This window comes from Anser brachyrhynchus (assembly GCF_964034855.1).
Source record: "Anser brachyrhynchus genome assembly, chromosome: 1".
NCBI classification, from domain to species: domain Eukaryota; kingdom Metazoa; phylum Chordata; class Aves; order Anseriformes; family Anatidae; genus Anser; species Anser brachyrhynchus.
In genome coordinates this window covers 157,265,943-157,287,559 of record NC_137694.1, presented here as the reverse complement: position 1 = coordinate 157,287,559, position 21,617 = coordinate 157,265,943, and the positions used below count along the sequence as shown (strand labels likewise).

Genomic DNA, 21,617 nt, shown 5'->3' with positions numbered 1-21,617 from the left:
AACACACACACAAAAAAACGAAAAAGAAAACCATAGTTTATTTGTAAGTCTCACGTGTCTGACACAATCCTACAGCCTTACTACACATATCAAATTCACATGTTGGAGTGACCAGGTGATACATGTGTACTTGGCTGCAATTCAGTAATTTAGACTGTGTAAACTGGGAACTTTTATCTGGGTATTGTTAACGCATAGGCTTATTCTAGCATTACAGAGCTCTTTTGCTAGGAGCTTCACTGATTATAAGGAAAACCTTGGTCTATAGGGAGGCTCAGTCCTATGTTGCACGAGGAGCAGCTGCAGTAGGAATTTTTGGGTACATCGAGCATCCCATCCTAAAGCATACATCCACTTGGGAATTGCAGCGCTGAGGGCGGCAGCGTCCTCGGGGAGGCAGAAGAAATGTGTTTCCTTTTGTAGCGCAGCCTAAGTCCTAAAGCACCAACTCTGCAAACAACAGGCCTGTGTGCTGCGGGAGCTGGAGTCTCAGCTGCCACCACCCAGCCTGGTGGGTGGCAAAAGCAAACCGATCCTGCTGCCTGGTGAGACCCGAGATACCCTGAAGCAGGAGCTCTGAAGTAGAGTTCCCAGCTCTTCTTGGTGTTTATGCAATTTCTACTAACTGTTGTTGAACAAAATGGAGACGTACTCCCTGGAACTGGGACCAGAACCTGGGATTTCCTTTTCCCAGAAGAAACATAACACACAGCATCCGGCCCCAGTGAGGAACTGGGACCCCTTTCAGTATCTTTGCCCCCCAGACTGTTGTGTTACTGACCACACAATTCATTTAATCATGGCGAATGTTCCTGCCAAAACCATCCTGAGGTTACGATAGCTGCACTGCGGTTGCAAGGTGGACTTTTGGTAGAAACACGAGAATTTTTTAACACATACTCCAGCATCATGTTATAAAAGGACAGGTGACAGTTTACATTGCATCAGTCCTAGAACTTGCTACCCTGGGGGATTATTGACAAATGCATAATTGATTTCGTACTAAGAACTACATCATGATAATACACACAAGTGCTAGAGAGTTAGTAGACATAGGAAGAAACTTTAAGCAGTTTTTAGAAATGAGTAAGTTTACAGCATCTTGTTAAATTAACAAACTCAGAAGTAAAGGATTGAGAGATGACACCAGATTTTGGAGTTGTGCTGCTAACCCACTTCACTTCTGCGTCTATTAACTTTATCCAGTCCATTTAGCTTGTTAGCTGTTTGAGGCGCAGACCGTATCTGATCTGTACTTTTGCAACTGCAGGAGTTCTTCCTTAAAGTCATATAATGATTTCTGAAAATCTATTTGAATTACATTTTAGTCACTGCCATCGAGGCAAAAAGCTTGAAAATGTGATCTGTGAGATCTCAGACAGCGGAAGAATGGTAAAAAATGAGCTGAAATGTATTATTCTGTGTTGTATCTCATAATGGAAGATTTTCAATCCTTGGAGTTGGCAATGACACAAAGAGGTGCTTGGAGCTTTTGGGCACAACCTGTACTTTGCTCAGCCCTGCGTTTCTGCCTTCACCCACACATTCACAATGATGACAGAACTCGGCACGCTTCTGAGAAACGCTTTTTATTGTACAACAGGAGCTGTCATGTGAACGTCAACAAAAGAAATCATTCCATAGCAATAAAAAAGTCAAATTATTACACAAATGCAAAAAAAAACCAAACCAAACCAAAAACAGAGTTAAAATGATGAAAAAGCAGTGCGATGTTACACCATGTAAAACATATAGAGAAAGCCACATTCTTCTGCTGAAGTATCAGAAGCTCATCACCATCACAGAGAGCAGGTGATGTAAGTAAATAATTTCTCTTTTTCCCCCCCTCAAAAAAAGGGGGCAAACTTCAAAGTGAGATGTTTGGAAGGGTCAGATTAATACAAAAAGCAGCATTTTCAGTAAAATATCTATACCGTTTGGATCCTTTGTCCCCTTCTCGTTCTTTTTGCAATCTTATTTCAAGCACGTATTGGGAAAATTAAAAGAAACTGTCAATATCATTTAAATAAACAGCATTCCTGATCTTGGTCAGAAGAAGGTCCTCCACCTTCCAAAGAGGGGTATGAGCAGAAGACTACACCCATCTGGCAAATGAGCTCTGGTTCAGCTCACCAAGCAGAATTTTGCCCTTAAACTAAGCAAAACCTGATACAACCAATTCTTAAGAACCATGTTGGCATTGAGTCTCCCAGTGGTCTTTTATGGAGGAGCAAAGAGAGACAAACATTAAGGTCTGAAAAAAAACTGTTCTTTAGATTGGAAGTAGAGGCTGTTCCTAGACTTTTAAACCAAACAAACAGCAGTTCCACAACTGAAGACTTGCAGCATTACTGCATAAAATTATACCCGTTAGAAATAAGACTCTGGAATACTTTAAGGCACCTCAAGGTGAAGAAACATTTTAAAGGCTTTAATAACTCAGAAGATTGAGTTCTTTTTCCAAGATCCCCATGAAGGAATGTAGCTAAAAATTACCAGCTTTACTATTTCCAAATAAAGCATGAAATTTTTCAAAGTGGAAGTTTACAACCATTTGAACCTTTCTTTAAAATGAAACATAAAACACCTTGCTGGAGAGATATTTTGTACGTTTAACAGATCAAAACTTCCAACAAAGGAAGGCCTTTTTCATACCTGACCTGAGTTTGGCCATTCAGGTACGGTGCCCTTTCTCGTTCACTTGAAATTAAATGGGTGGGTCAATCTTAACAATAGTCATCTAAACAAAAACAATACTCAACAATAAAAAACAACACAATCTAAAAAAAAAATCTGATTAAAACATTTTTGTTACTTTAAACTAAAAAGATGGACATAATGGCAACAACAGACGCAGGTGACTCTATCAGTTGTTCTATTCAGAAGTGTATGGTTTTCAAGTGCGATTTTTTAAAAATTTGATTTTTGATACCTACAGCTAGTAATGTCCTGTCAAAACATGTGAAGAAGCAGAATCAGCATTTTCAGAGATACCTAGCATTTTTTGTGTGCATTCAGAAAGCTACAGGATCAAATTAATTCTAGCTTATAGATTGATAGCTAGATCTGTCAGGGTCTCATACCAGTGAGTCTGCAGCAGCCAGCGTTTTGGAGTTCTGCTCTGAAATATAACTTCCCATAAATTCATTTCAGAGCTGAAATGAACTAAAACTGTAATTATACCCTTGATTTACACATGCACATCTCCTTGATTTTGGTAAAAATTAAAACCAAGGTATATGGCCAGGAGAATGTACTGTTCTCTTAAGAGTATTTAGAAGTCTTAGTGTCATACTTATTCTCGTGGAAGAACTAACTATTTAGAAATCAAAAGAATTCAGTATCGTAACACACAGCTAGACCCTGTGGATATGTCCAAACTGCTCAATAAACAAGGTAAGCTCAAGCGCCAGCCCCTGTTACCCGTCTCTACTACTTGGAGTCGGCTCACTCCAGCTTTGTTTTGGCGCACTCTAGCTAGATCTCTCCACGACAATGCTCGAGCAGAGTTTGGACATGGTTCATACCGTGGATCCCTTCCAAAAGGCAGCTACAGACAAGCACGCAAGGCTGAGCTTTCTTCATGCTACACAGTCCCCCAGCATTACGCCATGTGACTTTACACAGTCAAACACTTCTCTACATCTTCACATACCTCCGCAAGACAAACACCACTCTACTGAGCCGCAGAATAGACCTAATCCTTATTTCAGACGATTTGAATTGAAAAGGTGACAAAACACACTAGATGACAAATGTGTGCTAGGAACATAAGGGGACTGCACAAGCCCAGAGAAGACCAAGGGCAAAGCGATACAGAAAAGGGGATGTGGCTAGTGTGCTCTAAGAAATAGCTATGAGCTTGCTGCTTAGATGAGTCAATCCGTGCTACTCGGCTTTGGGGACATGCACTTGTCCCTGACTGCCTTTTATTTAGCACCAAACATAGCACAAGACTCATGTTATGCATCACTGCACAAAGTCCAATTCCACTGATCTCAAAGACATTTGTTGTAGTCTGCCGCACCCCACAGAAGAAGTCTCCTAACCTGCCAAAAGAAAGCTAGGGGCAACAGCATTCCGTTTTGTAACTTCCTGCTGACAGTACAGGAGGATGTTACCGGCAAGCCAGACGCCCAGTGTTTGCCTTCTTCCCCCTCCACCCCAGCTGGTGGGAGCGGAGGCAGTAGGAGGACCTCCCCCCCCTCCTGGCACCTCACAGCAGGACAGCGAGCCCCACGGCAGGGAAGCTGCTGCAGCAGGAGAATAATGATGATTCTGCCCCTTGCCACCAACTCCTACACGGGACAAAGTCCTAGATGAGCCCCGGTCCTCAGGCATAGGCTTTGGCCTCAATTTAGTTCTCGACGAGGAGAGAGTAATTTTGTACTTCAGTCAGTTATTTGCTGGTAGAACAGCTTGAAACGAGAAACATTTGCGTTTGCCTTACTTTTAGACCGCTGGGTGAACATTGGGTAAATAACATTTATCTTACAAAGGTAATGCAAGCATCTTCAAAATATTTTTTAAAGCACGGTATTTTCTGTGTCCTGAAGAGATGTGTTGCTTTTTAGTGTCTTACTTTAAACAGTAAGATGAATAGATTTATTTGGTACTGGACCTCAAAGGGTAGCAGTCTCACTAAACATGAAAAAAATCTGAAGCAGCATAGCACTTGCTTGATATTTTAAAGTAGGGGAATAGTGCCTTTATGTTAAAGTGCTTTGCTAAATCAGGACATAACTTACAAATACAGAATCTCTCTCTCACTGCATTCTCCTCGCTATTAGCAACAGGCATTCAAATCTACAGGTTGTACTTTCCTACCTATTCCAGTAGGATGGTAACTTCAAACAGCTCGAGTTCAACAGATCCCCTGATGCAAAATTTTAAATATACTAAGGCTAAATATTTTTAACATGTATTTAATGAATTTGTTGTGTACCCTGCAGTTACAGCTTTGGCTTGAAGGCACAAATATTAAGGCACAATAAATGCAAATAACGTATACATTTCAATGTGTTGTGTTGAAGATAACTTTGTACTACATGGTATTTAGGTATAATGACATGTCATTCAAAGATTTCCTCAAGTTATTTTAATACTTTTTTTCTTTGATAACCTGGATAAAAAGAGGAATGTATGTTAAATTATTTAAATATTTCTTCAGTGCAAATGTGGTAATTTTCTTCTAAAGTATAGAAGATTGAGATTGATTTTTTCAGCATTTCAGCAAAATAAAACATATTTACATTCATGTTGAACAGCACTACTTGAATTATCAAAAAAATAAGTATATAGTACTTTTTGCTATCAAAAAAGGAAAGTATTTTTGGCTTGTTCAATTCTTTTTTCTATCAACCTGCATGACAACTTATGACAGGTAGAAAGACAGCTGCGTTAGACAACTAAGATGTCCGCTACCGAATCTACTGTTTAGGCACAGCTGTCGAGGTAAAGTGACACTCAACAAAATTTGTTTTTGATTGCTCTCAAAACATCTCCGAAAGAGAAAAGGGATACATTCCAATCTTTTGTTTTAACAAATTCCAAATATGCACCCTAGACCTGTTAGGTGTCCTGCACCTGTTTAAATAAAAGATCTCTACCTCCTAACTTCCAAATAAAAACTGAGTCTGCCTAATTTCCTTGGCAATACAAACATAATTATATCTGGAAAGGAAAACATATTGCACTGAAATTGAACAAACAGGGACAGCAAAGATTTTCTTCTCAGCATTAAATAGAAAGGATGTCCAGTGCAAAGAATCGCCCCCTCCCTTTCCTCTCCCGTTGACCCTTGAAAACATCGAAGAGTTTGGATGTTCTCAGCTTTACATTCCATGGAAAACAATCGTGGTTATTAGGAATCACAGTGCAGTTTCAGTTATGCATAATCCTGAGGAAGGATCCAGCGAGGAGTCTGCAGCAAGCTGACCGTTCTGAACAACTTCTGGATAATTCTTACTGAAGTAAACCTAGGGAAAATATCAGATTTTGCATGTCATTGTACTTGAAACATCTTTTAGTTTAAAATACAATTTCTGGAGATAAATACAGAACAGATAAATACATGCCCCAAAGGAATCCAAACAGGAACTTCAGGTTAGGAGTACTCAGTAACTGTGTGTCACTGAAAAATTAGTAAAATTACTGTATGATCTTATTATAACAAAGTCTAAGAAAAACCCCACACAACCTGTAGATCCACTCAAATCCTGGTGATTCAGATAAATAGATATATTTTATCGCTTTACATTAAACTGATAAGTAAAATCATTTTACTAGCTCAAAACATGGAGATAAATTAAAAACAGGCTGACAAAGAAGCTGCGAAATCTTGCGTCCGCACAAGGGTTTCTCATTTTCACACATAAAATGAACACAATGGATTTGGATGTTAATATCAGGTTGTAATCCCTATATTTTACAAACTATGATTGACAACCATTGAAACTTCGAGGTGTATGTATGAAATATCCCAGCGTTTAATTTGTGCTGCAGAGCAGTTATAGGGCCTATAGAAACGTGATCTCTGGATAGTGAGCTACAATAATGAAAGAAGAAGCAAAAGCTTTAACAATGACTCAACCAAGCAACTTCTCTAAAATGTAAGATGATACCAAATAATAGGACAGTTCTTTGCCAAGCCTTTGAGTTCTTGAATTCTACCAATTTCTAGCTGAACTAGAAGAGATACAGGTTTCCTGATAAATGTATAATCAGAACATAAAGGAAATGAAATGCTGTCAAGTTTCACTGTTCCACAATCATCAGTTTTTAGTAGCTGTATCATATCTCTGTTCCTTGACAGATGCGCATAACAAAATGAAATAATGTCAAGACTTGTGTGCTCTTATCTAAAAATGTGTTTGGGTGAAAAAGGACTTCAAATGCATTTTTTTCAAAGAAGAATGTGAAAAGTTTTGTTTGAGTCTTTAAAAACAGAAAATACACTATCTTTCTGAAGCTGACACATGTCATGAGTTGGGTCTCACAGTCATACTGCTCTGACTACAGCTTATGAAATATTTCTCCAATTTATATTCGAGAGCATTGTCAACAAAGTTTGGTTTGTTTGATAATAATGTCCTTTTCATATGTATGAATGCACGTATAAGACATGGGGGATAAAAGAGAAATAGCTGTTCCATGGAAACACCCCAGTAAGCACCACTGTCGCCTTTTGTGTACACAAACGCGGGATATACATATCTTCAGAATTTACAGAGAATATTAAGGTCTGATTTGAACCAACAGCAGGACTGGGAGGCCTGGTGGAGGAATTCCTCAGGAACCAGCCCCGATGGGATGCAACAGAGGAGAGTTATTGGGGTGCCCGCCGCACACACACCGCAGAGCCTGCAGCCTCAGTGGTGTGTTCCCATCCTTCTCCCAGTCTAAAATATAAAACTCCAGAATACCTTTAACGTAGCTTCTGAGTGTGATTTTTTTTTCAAAGTTAACAGAAAACCTTGGCACATTACTAGAGACCTAATGAAATGGCAGCTGCTTTTCAACTGTCTCATTGCAATTCTTCCCCTGAGCCCAATCCCTCAAGATACTAATGCTCAAGTCTTGTATAAAGCTTCTTCCACTGCCAACAGAGCTGCAACCTTCTTACAAGTAATCACTGCGGTCAGATAACACCTAGTGTTTTAATATTTACACATCTGTCAGAGCTTTAAAATAAAATCACTCTCACTTTTCCCTCAAAGTATTCAAAAACGGATTGATCAAAAAAATGGCCCTATCCTGATGCTACCAAAGCTTGTGGAAAAGCCTGTCTGTGCTTACAACAGGATGGAGAACACAAGTTTTTTGTGTTTTGTTTTTAAATCTGAATAACTAAGCAGTTTTTTTAACTGTTTAATTTCTCACTTTCCCACAGGACTTTCTCCTAATAAGCTTCTTGTAAACTGAACCAAGACAAAAATATGGTCTCATGATGCCTAGCACAACTCCACTGCAGCTCGTGGGCTACTTAAAATATACTCAGCAGTCTCCAGTCTGAGCTTTGCCTGCATTGCTTTCTTTCATATTTGCAAAAAAATCAGGGATACCGAGTGAGCAAAAGAGACATGCAATGAGCAAGCCTGGATCAATTCAGAAGCCTGAGCTAAGTTTTCAGCAAGTGTGGTGATCTTGAATAGTTAAATCTTTCAATGCTTAGCTATGATAACCATGACTTTTTTTTTCCAGAAAATTAATTTTTTTCAAAGGTGTCCCAAGTTAGTCTTCCAATTTGAGGTGTGTAGTCCCTCTCATTTGCACCTAAAGGATATATGCAGAAGCCATACTGTTCCAGAAAATTTATTTGAAGTCTCACCTTACTGAAAGAAAAGCTCTTGGTAACAAGTTTGTTCTGCACAAGCTTCAGGTCCAAAATGCAATAAATCATATAATCATTGTCAAGGCATGGCCACGTTCCAAGCCATTTTACTTAGCAACCTCCTGTAACGCCTTTTGAAAAGTATGTATATATGCCATATTACCACTTCTTTTTATGTGCAGCATGCTGTTTTTCAGCAACAGAGAAAAGCTGTTCTTCATAAAAACAGTTCTTAGTAACCGCAGGAGGAATGTATGAGACCAGCAGCAGTACATGCAACAGCCTCACTGGTGTAAAAAGAACAGCCCCCAGAATCGGCTCTTCTGACTAAGCAACTTCTCTGAACATATGCATGAAGCACAAGGGGCAGCAATAACGAAATCCTTGAATTAACGTCCGAGTCCTTTAAACAGAAAGAACTGTAACTGTGCTTCTGGGTAGCTGTTGAATGGAGATATAGTCTCTCGATTCCCATTTTTTTGGGCTGAGTGTGGATACGCACCATGCTTTGCATTCTTGGCAGATGCTAAAGCTTGTATCTGCCTTCTAGCCTGGGAGTTAGCAAACTTTTTCATCAAACCACATTTCAGCAGAGACTGGTTCCTGGATCTCTTCCCTTCCTGTACAAAATCACGTAACATTGATGTGGTAACTGCAGATGACTATATGGGCAAGTAACATCAGGCAATTATTTTTATATATTTTGAATTATCTTTGAATGCAGTTGTGCAACTGGGGAGGGCTGCAAGGAAGGAAGGAGAGACAGCATGACATGGCTAAACCTCTGTGCATGACAGCTGAACAGCCTCACCTCTAGCCATTGCAAGGATCAAGTCCTAGGAAGCTGGCTTTCGCTTTGCAGACGAATACTGGTATCACGAATTAGAAGCCATCCTTTCAAACAGCATTTATGTAACCTCCAGATTGTTATGCACATCACAAAAAACATGTCTAACCCATTCCCTTTAATAATAAAATATAAGAAGCTACATTGCAGTAAGGACAGCAGGACTCATTATGTCGTTTAGTTAAGGACAAAGCTATTTCCTGAGTTCTGCAATCAGTCCACACATGAATTTATAGTGTATGCTCTCAGCTGCAAAGCTTCACTTGAAACACTCTTTCAAAAAAAACCCAAAACGCTGAGTATGAACAGACACAGAAACCTTTCCTGATCTTCAAAATGTCCAGTAAAACAGCCTCAATACATGAGCACGCAACCTCCACGACTGCACAATTTTTCACGCTTTCCCAGCTTGCCAGACGTGTGTCTATTTTTACTAGGAAGTAGCCAAAGCATCTGCCATTTTGTTTCCTGCCTTTTTATGTGTTGCTTCCTTCCTAATGCTCTCCTTTTTTTCCCCAGGAAAGAGCTTGCAATTTGCGTCACCATTATGTGTGCATCAACCAGCTTGAGCAGAAGAAAGCCTAGAGGATAGACATAAGACCTTTGCCTCTTGTGTGGAAACTCTCTTAGGTCACTAGATCCCTAATATACGTATCTTACTTGTACACTTAAGTAAAGTTACATGAATATGGATCAAGTTGCTCCCAAACCAAGCACTGCAAGTCTCAGCTGCAGCAATGCTGAAACTTCATTGGCAGAAAGAAAAATATAACCTTGCTCTGGACATATTGTATGCTGACTTATCACAAAAGAAAAAAAAAGAAAAAAAAAAAACAAGGCAAAAGCTAGTCAAAATGAGTTCCTCGATCACAGGTCATTTTTTTTTTATCTTCTTATCTCTGCTTCAGCTTTCCATCTGAAAAGTGAAGATGGTATAGCCTCACCTCAGAGGCATATTATGAAAATTAATCCATTGATGTTTCTTAAACACTTTGATTGCCAGAGGAATGCTCACAATTACATTAATAATTCTATACTCAAGAGTAGGATTTGAATAGTAAGCAGTAAATCAGGCAGAGCCTTGTAAGGAACAAGGAGGCAACAAAACATTCAACAGCTGTTTCTTAATTGAGCACTATTCATCCTATGTGCAGAACAAAGCAAGGGTACAAGAATGAAGTAAGAGAAAGCAAAAAAACCAATACTGATCGCACCCCCAGTGACCACAATACAATGTACTGGTACTGAACTTCAGACTAACTCTGGATGGGCCTTTTAGAAAATACAGAAATAAGAGAACTAAATGCTGTATTCTGCAGCCGTAACATGCTTTTAAAGCCCGTTTTTGTAAGACACGTGCCCAGCACAGGTGTGTATGTCATATACTGTTTACACGTATCAGTGTGTGTACATACATAAGGATGCAAGAAATCCAAATAGTCTTTCAACTCAGTATATAAACACACTTATCGTTTGGAAGCCTGTGTGTATCCCACTAAAAAAAGCTCGAAAAATGACGGCTTAGCCTTGCAAAGCCAACAGATTCTTAAATATAGTGGAATGCCTACTATAACCTTGAATATGCTAACTTGTGATAAACAAACTGCAGAGACAAACTCAATTATCACTTCTAAAATTACCCGTTTTGCTGTTTCAAACAGAGAAGCTGCTTCAGTCTTGCCCACTTGTTGCACCATTTTGTAAAACAAGCCATCTTTTTCTTGCAGCAAAATGTAAGGTTCACCATATTCTTTTAGTCTTCCAGCATCTAAAACCTGTTAAATCAGAAGAAATCAACTTATTAACATAAGAAATTAAAAAACAAATGTTAGAGACTATAAGCAAAAGGGGAATGTATGCACCTCAAGTGCTAAGATGAATTTTGTATCCTGAAAATGAAATATTATATATCCTCTTCAAACAAGCATGGCACTTTTTTAGTTTATAGACCTGTTGTATGATTTTAGAGTGCCCTACAGCCATTCTACCTATAGGAATTCAATGCAAAGTTATGCAGAATATGGAAATACAATGTTTGTGAAGCCAACAAAGCAGATTATCAGATTCATTGTGTAAGAACGAAACAAGAAGCCGAAAATGGGCTCTGAAGTAAACAGCTGTAGGTATAAACCACGCAATAACCACCAAGACGGTTAAAGGAGAATAAGTAGGTCTTTTGGATTAGACGAGGTGAAGATGTAATTAAAGAAATTGAGGGTGTTGCTAAAAAATACACAATTTCTCACATCGTTTTTTTGACAACTACGTATTAGAAAGATACTTACCCATAACCTATTCTTTCTAGATAAAAAGATCAGATGTCACAAGGGACATAGGTATCCAAGAAAATGAGAGGAGAAGGAAAAAATAACAGAGAAATTAAAAATTAAGTCAGTATGTCACAGAGGATATACACAGTCAAAACCATTAGAAGAATTTAAGAATACGCTGATTGAACCTGTAAGAAAATACTGTCATACTAGTGACTATTTAAGGACTGCGTGGTAGCAAATATTGCACTTACATTTTGAAGAGCCTCAGGGGATTACTCAGGGAACTTTTAGACTAGCATCTATATATTTTAGATAGGACAGTGATTTAGACAAAACAATTATTAAAACACAAGTAGAAGACACAGATAAGAGGTAGAATTTGTTCACCATGATTTTAGTAAAAGGGAATTGTACCTCACAAATCCGATAAAATTCTTAATGCACAAGATGAAAAGGGAGGAACATTTTATATGCATTTCCAGAAAGGTGTTCAGTGTAACTAAACAGTTATGCTACAAGGGACAAAAATTATTAAGGAATTTGGGTAGAAAACAAAGATTAGAAATAAACAATGCGTTTTTGGTGTTTGGAAAGCTGAAAGGGTAGGAACTGGTAGCTAACAGAGTGCTCTGCAGTAGCTACATATCTGTTATTCATCAGAAAAAGGAGTAATCAGAGAAGTGACAAAGCTGCAAATGACACAAAAAAACATGTAGGTAAGTCTAGACCAGAGGAGATTCGGGTACAACTAAACTAACCTAAGAGAACGAGAAACACAATAGCAAGGAAAAGTCAATATTGACAAATGCAATACACTCAGATACTTCACTGGCTTATAAATTAATGGTATTGACTCAAGAAAGAGATTTGGGTTTCACTCTACAAGTTTAGTACTCTAGTCCATGTGTAGGAGCAGTGAAGTTGAAAAAAAGAGGTTGTGTGAGAAAAAGTAATTCAGAAAATATTTTTGTTCTTATGTAAATAAAGAACTGACTACACATGGCATACTGTTGAAAAAGATATTGCCACAACAGAGGGACTTCAAGGACTCACAACCAAAGCCACAATTGTAGTGTACATACTTGTAAGAAAAAAAATATCTAAAAGGCTGCATCTGTTGATTTCAGGAAAGAAATGAATAAAAGGTATTATGAGGACAACTTCCAAAATAACAGAAACAGTTTCCAAAGTTATGAAGAAGGATCTCCAATAAGCTTGGAGATAAATTCCAAGTCCTGTGAGGAAATTTCCAAATGTGCAATTTGACTGTGCAACTCATTAAAGCAAAGCATCTTAATGGCCAAGAGCTCAGCAGAATCTACAGGCAGACTGGACCCCCTTTAAAGACGTAACACACAGGATGTAGAGCAGTTGAGCTGATCCGTTCAGCTGCACTAGTGCAAAAATTACACGCTGCTGAGATCTCTGTTGAATTGTTTGACACCAAGGACCAAGCACCAGGGGAAAGACTCCCACTGCTTAACTTCTGATTCAATTCAGTATATCGCATGTGAATGTAGAATAACTCAAGTGAGCAGTAACAGCTTAGTTACATCCAATTTTATAAATTGTATGCCCAGAAACCTACAAAAAGTTATTAACTATTGTCAAAAGCTGGTATCTTTGAGCACCCAGCATATACCGTGATTTTCTTGCAAGCGATTTCCAATACTGTTCAGTATATAGCTGAAGAAAGTGCTAGTGGAAAACATTAAAATATCATTAATATTGCACAGCACAATATAAAGTAATTTAATATTCAATAGATGCAGTATTTCACCTGCAAAGGTACACTTGTGCATATGCAGGTTTTTCAGTATACTTAGTCCTATCCCATTTAATTTGAATACACTAAGGATTCATTGTAAATTTAAATTTAATCGCTATCTTTCATATACTACAGTAACTCAGAGTTAAAGACAGCTTCCTTAAGAATGCAATAAACTGAACTATCGCATACAATTCTATATAATAATTAAATTGGGCTGCCACATCACAGGATATTTCTGGTTCCTTGAATAGTTTTTTTTCAGCACTAGATTATGTAACCACTCCTTAACAAAAAAAAACAAAAACAAACCGAGAAGCATGTTCATTAAATGGTGTCTCTCTCACCAGTAAAGAAATATAATAAAAAAGTGGAGTTTTTTTATTTTATATTACTGCAGTATTTGAATTCTATTTAGCAAGTATCTGAAACAACCACAAACATGGACAATCGTTCTCCTCCAAAGAACCTGGGAGGGGAAAAAGGAAAAATTTATTCTTCCTTGACAAGTTTTAAACAACCAAGTCCAGAAGATGAACAGATAGTTAGAGCGATTTGTGTCTAGAAGAATTCCATTCACATTTTAAACAAATCATTAAGCTATTCATATCCTTTCTTGGGGAATAAAAAACAACTTGTGTTATGAAAACAGACAGAACAAACATAGGAAAAACAAGCCCTGTTACTTTTTTTAAATCTGAAATGAAAAAAAAGAATGAAACAGAGAGACAACATCACTCTCGTAAGTCAGGAATACTCTATAAACCGTATTAACTAAGGAAAAAACCTGTTTCTACTAACCGCTGCCATCTGTGACACAATAGAGAGAATTTAAGCGGATTTACTTGGTAGTTAAATATTTATATATTTATTAAAAAGGGCTTAGACAAAGAGATAGGTATTCTTTGAAGAAATATGTGCTGATAAAATTTAAATAAATAAATAGGTACTTTGGCTAATGCTTTGCATACTCTTAGTCACTGACTCCAAGCCAAATTAAAATCATTAGGACTTCAAAAAGCAAGCTGATCATTCAGGAAAGGTGGAATCTGGTGTTTACTAGCCACATACTTTCTGATCAACTTGCATGTAACCCTTATCACTGTACAATATGACTGAATCGAACCCAGATGCATCCCAAGGCAGTTGTACCAGTGGAACTTGATACAGAAAGCCAGAGAAGCTCGTAGCTACTGAAATCAGATCAGCACACTGATTACAGAGAGCACACAAAGGAGCATGGGACTTTTTTTTTTTTTTTTTAAATCAGACTGTGATTTCATTACACACTTTAACATAGATGCTGACAGACAGGGAGATTTTGGACAAATCATTCAACTTTTCAGTCTGACTGTTTGTCAAGTATACCAAGGATAGCCTCATAATCATCCCGTGGGAGTTAGCTGTCTGTGAAATACTTCAGCAGCGCAAAGTAAAATAAAATAAGCACAGAAATCTTATAAACCCAAAGCAATCATATGTAAACTGGTTCTCCACTGTCTTGTACTGGCAGCCTCTTTACCTCACCTGCGCTGTTCTTGCCTTTGTATTCATATCCTTATGACTTCAAGAGGATTTTCTCAAACTAAAGAGTAACTCCAACAGTGCAAAATTTACAAAGTTGGATGCTGGTGACCATGCAAAAGAGAGTATGCAGGAATATTCTTATTCAGGGGAATTCACTCACCTGCTAGCTTGAGGTGAAACTATCTTTAATTATGGCTATCCAAATTACCCTTACAGCAGCACTGAGACATTTTATGTTGAAATAGGGCTTAGATGCTATACTGTTCTCGAGTAAAATCCTCTCATGCCACCTAATTCCACTCCATCTAGTGTTTCATTTGGGTTGAACAGACTGGGGCAGTGACTGCTCGTCAGAGCTGTGAGATTTGCAGAAGGCAAGACAGTTTTCGACAGCACTTTCTTTGACGTGCAGGAACAGAATAACAGAAATAGAGGCACTGAAAACATGGCAGGGAAGGGGCAGAAAACCAGAAAAGAAGCTATTTGAATTTGACTGACCTGCAAAAGCAAACATGAAAAGAGAGTATTAGCCATTTAAATGTGTTGTTTATGATAGCTCTAGCTAGCATTGAAGGACTATTTGCTTATGCCACAAAAATGTTGCTGAACTAAATTTGTATAGGATTTGGCAGCTACAAAACAGTTGTCTGTTTTTTGCCTCCTCTCTATCCTGCCTGTTTATCTACCTTCACGCGACCTCGGTCCACCCCTCAAAAATCAAACTTTGCAGTATTTCCATTATGCTACCTCACAGTTTAAAGTATTAACCATGACCTCTCTGAACAAATTCTGTGCAGGGAGGCAGAGGAGAGAGGGCTTAGTAATTGAGCTACTGAAGAACGGTGCAATAAAGCTAAAGAAAATACAGACCAACAACATATTTCCTAGGCATTGCACATAAATATTTGGCTTAAGTACTATTTCAAGTGAGCTTTACTCATCTGTAGAATTCCTCTCTTAGCCAGATCAGATTTGATGCCCAATACATTTCTGTGACTGTTTTCATGCTGGCATTTGTTTATCATTCAATAGCGTACGTGTGTGCACACAACAGAGAAAAAAAACATCAAATGGTGAAAACAAAATCTGAGATCCATTTCACAACAAAAAGAGAGGAACAAGACAATGAAGGAGGACAAAACTTCATAAAGCTAATCCAGATTTCTGCATAGACCTAAGCAGCGGAACTAGGACAGTACCTTTTCTGACTGATGACTCCTGCAACTAACTTACACTGTTATGTTGCACAGAGTTTTGAAAAGCAAGCATTCATTTTGTAAGGGAATTTAAAATCTTCTGCGTAGATTAATATAGGTAAAAAGTGCTTCATTAGCCACAAAAAGAGCATGCACCCTTAAAAATGCTGTAACAAACAGCATGTACTTATGGCTATCCATAGACACAAGAAAGAAAGTTCTAAATCCTGCATTTTCTAACTTTCAGCAACAAAAGCAGACAAACCAAGAGAACAATAGTTATAAAACACTCTGAGAAAAAAAAGTCCAAGGTTGGAAGTGTTCAGCTAAAGAAGAGGGGGGCATGGGAATTTATTTCAATTATTATTGAGGAATGACTAGTATTCCTATTCACGTTCATCTTCACCATAAAGCCAGAGGGAAAATGGGACATTTAAGAGTTGATCATAAATGTTTTTATTTCCTATTCAAAAGGAAAATAATTCAAGCAAATTATCTCCTAGGGAATACATCTGATTTAATTTAGAGTTGGAGAAGGCATCACCAAACAACAAAATTATTATTAAAGTTCAAAACTCCGCTAGGAGTACAACTTTGAACAATGTTTTCCTCAGAGAGCATACATCAAGATGATCTTCAATAAGATCCTCTTCCTCCTGGGAAGAGAAGAGTATTCAGGAGATGCTTCTGGTTACATCATATTAAAAGAAATATATTTACCCAAGACAATACATAGCTTTGTGGGAAAGAGTCAACAGCCCGTGCCCCAGTTGGCATTAAGTTCAGATGCAAGCATGTTCCGTCTCTTCCGTCTCATAAGGGTTTGTCAAAACAGATCAGAAACATGTACATACTTCTCTGAAGACTCATTTATAAATATCAACCTATCTGAACAGGTTTGTGAACATCGAAGAACATTGAAAAAGCTGCAAACATAACTCCAGAACCATTTAATTTTTTAAAAATTATTATTTTTTGATGTTTTTTAATTTTATTTTGACTTTTTGGTGCTAGGGTTTTGTTTGACTGTCTTTTGTTTTGCATTTTTTTAGTTTTCAGATTTAATATAAGGATTCCCCAAGCTCCTTCAGGAAAGTTACAAGTTACTCTACAAGTAAATCCAGAAAAATTTGATGTCAAATAATGTATGTTTCATATATCATGTCAGTTGTATGCTTTTTTTTTCCTCTCTGAACAAAGCAGAGCACACTTGGGTGTTTACCTCTTTGTAATATGAATTATTATTTTCAACCTTTCCAAATATTTCACCTCAGCAGAGTTTCACTTTGCTGTAACAACATTGTCTGCCCTTGGTCTCTGAGATTTGACATGTGCCCCTGTCTCACAGAAAAGGCAATTTCTGACATCTTGTTCAGCAACCAGAAGCAGTGTATTTCTTTAAACCGAAATTATTCTTCAGCTAACACTTAGAGACAATTTAGCATGTAACACTGGCTGGTAAATTGTTCTACATATGAGTTATCGTTACTTTTCTCACAGAGGCTTAAAATCTACCCTTCTGTTTTTCTTCATCAGATTGCACACCACTGTAAGCTGACTGGAATGTTGCGGGGAAAAAATACCAATTATGTATGTAGTAATGAGTCTTATTCTGCTGATAATCATTTGATATTAAATCCTACTGTATCTTGTTGGAGGAAAGAAACCTGTTAATCAGTCACTGCAAATATTTTTTGTGCTGTTCAGTCACCTCAAAACATCTGATACACCAGTGCGAGTTCAACCTTTCCCTTAGAGAGGGCGAAGAGACCTCATGCCACTTCTTACCAACAGCTCTACATGCTGACAAAACTCTTCCTTGGTCAATCAGTAATGACTGCTTCCAACACCGTAAAGCCACATTTCTCAACCTGGATTGCAGAATGGCTCAAACATGGCCATGAAGTGATAGAAGATATATTCCTGCTTAAGAAAACCCACTCTCTAATAAAGCTTTTGAGGGTCATAGGAAGTCAGATAAATAACAAAGATATTGTAGTTTTCAAAAGGCTAAGGAATATTGGTGCAGATGACCGGGCATCTCACCTGGATTTATCAGTTTCTGATGACAATGAACTTGTGGCTCAGCAGCCATGCACCCAGTTTTACCTTATCAGAAACGCTCTGCTCAAAGCATCAGCCACCAACATGTCCAGCGCTAATTTGCTTCTAAACAACAATACAGTTTTTCTGAGAGAGCAAAAAATCATCCTCTGATGATGTGTTAGCATTTCTAGTACGCTCTGCATTACATACCACTGTCTTTAAAGAAAGATGATCTGACTGTCCTGTCTTTATACTGATGGAAATACATTCACACGCAAATGCCTGACAGAATGAGAGATCAAGGTTCATCAAACATTGGCTTCACTTCCTGCAGTAATTCAAATCCAGCTCTTCATTTGAATGCTCCCAGCTGAAGTACTGCCTCGGTAATTAGTTGTTTTATTTAGGCAAAAGAAGAATCTTGTTGGGCAGCCCTCTTGAAACTGGGAGCAGCTTTTAAGAACTGTCTTAAAGATGACAACATTTTGGAGAGGTGTGGCTTCAAACTGTCAAAGAGAATCAACAATGTTAGTACCTTCTCAAGATCATTGGGATGTTGACTTGTTTTAGAGACAGCTGGGCCAGGTGTGATATTTACAGCTATCGTAGATGTACTTTATTTCAGTTGACAACACTTGCTCATACATGGCTCATAACTAAGTATTATATGCAAACTCGGACTAAACATCAAGATGATATCCTCTTTCAATGGTAAAGATGCATAAATTACTCAGGTTTGAAAATAAGGCGTTCACTGTTGATATTTTCTGAGGTGAATTACTGAATTCCAAGCAAGAACATGGATGGATCTGTTTTTTCCCTTCTGGATTGCTAAATATCAACCCAGTTTCAGAGCATCTGGGAACTGTGGGAATGGGCTCTGTTCAGATCAAAACCGAAACTGATTATTACTGAAAAATCACTTGTTATCGTTCAGCTCTTCCAGAAACTCTGCAAGTCTTGAGTTACCAAATGAAAGGAGAAACCTAAAGGTTCCCACAGCCTTTGCTCTCCATCAGCTGTACAGATGGGTCAACACAGTCAATAGCCAAGCAGGTACATCGGTATTATTCACATCCAGGGTCCGGTGGAATTGCCCTCAGAAGTGTCCCTAAAATATTTCACCAGCCCTTACAGTTAAGTGTTGAGACCTTTCCTAAATTATCACATTTGCTCTTTTTGAAAATCCGGACATCCAGACCATTTATCTGTCACCTTACAGAATACATATATACAAACAATGTTTTTGTAGGATACCAATATTCATTTATCCTAGACCAAGTATTCTTTCCCTATCCCTGTGCAAAGCGCCTCAGCTAGCACCATTAACTTCAGCCTTCTGCTCCACACCAGTCCCCTTCTATGACTTCTGTGACTATCTTTCATGTTCTTACTGTCGCATCTCTTAACTCAGGAGACTTTGGTCCACACCAGCTGGGATTTTTCTTAAGTTGAATTATAAAAAAAAGTAATAACATTTAGTTCTAATATTCCTTAGTCTGTATTTGAGCCTCTCAAGACAGAGGCTCAGTCAGAAATGGAGTTATATTAGTGTTTGTTCCTTTTGAATAATGAGAACAGGTGCACAAATGTGAATGTAGCAACTTTACTGTGGATTACTGGATTCAGATCCACAGGCACTTTACGGTTACAGTGAAGAATTTGGTACCTAAGTATCTTCAGAGATTTGATTCCTAGTTTTGAAAATTTGGGTTCCATTCAAAACATTGTCATCCATGAAGCTTCCGTGTATTCTTTTAACAGAACGGACTTCAATAGCACAAAAATAACATCCACTAATATTTTATCAGACTCAGGATACTGGGCTAATGTAAGGTTAAAACCCCTTCTGGCTTCTGTGCTACAGAATAAAAAATTTATCAGCTTAATACACTACCAGATCTCCTACTCTGGAATGCGGAGGGACTGAACAATAGCTCTGAATACAGCTCTAACTTTTTCTACTTTTCAGAAAGCTTCATGTTTAACCATCCGAGGCTCCAGGAATACCTGTGGTCTTGTCCATTGGCCTGCCTTAGACATTTTGTCCATTTGAGAGTCTGTATGTGACAGCAGTTAGCTCTCCACCGAAGGAAGTCCAACATAGACATACTTAGGATGAGAACATCAACACTAATGGTAACACACAGTTTTCACAAAGAACTGTTCTACAGCTGGGACTACAAATTTCTGTATCTCATAACTTACCTAATCCCCTAAAGAGAATGTCTAAGATTTACCGTAAAGCATATTCATTTTCCAGTGTTGATACTTAAACAAGTAGCAAAAAAGCCAAGAGAAGAGCCAACAGAGCACAGCATTTATAGCTTTAACTCAGTAATATCAATTTTAGTCTAACACCAGCACCTTTCTACATTCTCCACACGTCCATCTGAAGATGGGCCACTGGAGAAAAGTTCACATGAAGGTTACCAGTAGGGCAGCTTGGGCTCTTGAACTCTTTCAAGAGCTCTGCTCCTACCTGGGCTGCAGATTCAGACTCCCCCACGCTTATTCTCTGTTGTCAGCTGCACAGAGTTGTGTCTAGCTGTAGGTGACTCCCCTGTCACTATGCAAACTGCCCAGATGTCCCTGCAGTTTCCCCTTTCCCTTCAAGGTGTTTTTGCCTGATTTCAGTGAACTGATTTGCCCTGCTGCAGTTAGATGTCTACAGTGTGTTTTATACACAGTGCCTCATTTATGAGGCTCAGATGTTCCACCACGGTAAATGTAATGTAACGTCACAAAAATAGGAACACCTGAATGAGGGAGGTGTACCAGAGAGATGTGGGAAATAATTTTCCATAGACCAAAAAAAAGGAACTCAAGCCTGGCTGTGAAGTACATTGTACTGTTATCCTGAATATTAGTCATTTCAGTATGCAACCACAACAGGTTTTCCCATAAATAAATCAAATCTCTTCCCATGGTTCTCTTCCTCAAAAACTTCCAATTTGAATGAGTTTTTAATTACTAGATCAAGTTCTGCTTGCATAAAGAGTTTCCATTTCAAAGAAGCATTACACTGATATGAAAAATCTCTGTGGAGAAACATCCTTGTCATTGGGAAATGCACTAGTTCTGGCTACTTTAAGACTTTCCTGTAGAAAGACCACAGAATGGTATATAGAGCAAACAACTGCATGAGACTCTTGGCAGATGCATTCACTATGTTCCTGAGTGAGCCTCAATTTCTGTATGCCTCTACTTTCCCCCCGTCTCTAGAAATACAGTTTCTAAAAAGTATTTCTCAACCTGAAGAAGGAAGCAGGGAAGAGGGGGAGGAATGGATGATGGGGATTTTACGAGATCCCACTTGGAAGTCTTGGGAGTGGTGCCTCCCAGCTGCCCCAGGCTACTCCTGGCTGGGTTCACTGAGCTGCAGATGCAATTTAGGTAAAAGGCCCTCGCCCTCTAAGGTGAGGAAAGGACAAGGAAGCAGCTGTTGTGGTGGTGGGGAAGCCACGTGGAATGAGGGGCTACTGGAGCAAGCCTGAACTGAGCTTTTGCCAGGATTTGCCTTCATAACAAGAGGCAACTGTGGTACTTCTCCTGTCCTCCCCCTCTACCAGGGAGAAGGATGTCTGCCTGTGCCAAATGGCTAAAATTGGATGCTGCAAGCACCTGA

The 21,617-nt window shown here is 38.5% G+C and overlaps 1 protein-coding gene across 4 annotated transcripts in view; it reads right to left on the bottom strand.

The window, feature by feature from the left end:
• Nucleotides 1-1,573: 1,573 nt before the first annotated feature.
• The window catches only part of ABCC4 (ATP binding cassette subfamily C member 4 (PEL blood group)), a 151,738-nt gene continuing 131,694 nt past the window's right edge, over nucleotides 1,574-21,617 (bottom strand). For 3 of the 4 annotated variants that reach the window (XM_080606013.1, XM_080606012.1, XM_080606015.1), the window contains 2 exons: nucleotides 10,820-10,954; nucleotides 1,574-5,978 (listed from right to left, as the gene is read on the bottom strand). In XM_080606013.1, coding sequence (XP_080462139.1) covers nucleotides 5,871-5,978; nucleotides 10,820-10,954 — 243 coding nt within the window. In that variant the 3' untranslated portion in view covers nucleotides 1,574-5,870. Of the gene's footprint in view, nucleotides 5,979-10,819; nucleotides 10,955-10,975; nucleotides 18,496-21,617 lie in introns of those variants that run through there. The other variant, XM_080606011.1, reaches the window with a different exon arrangement.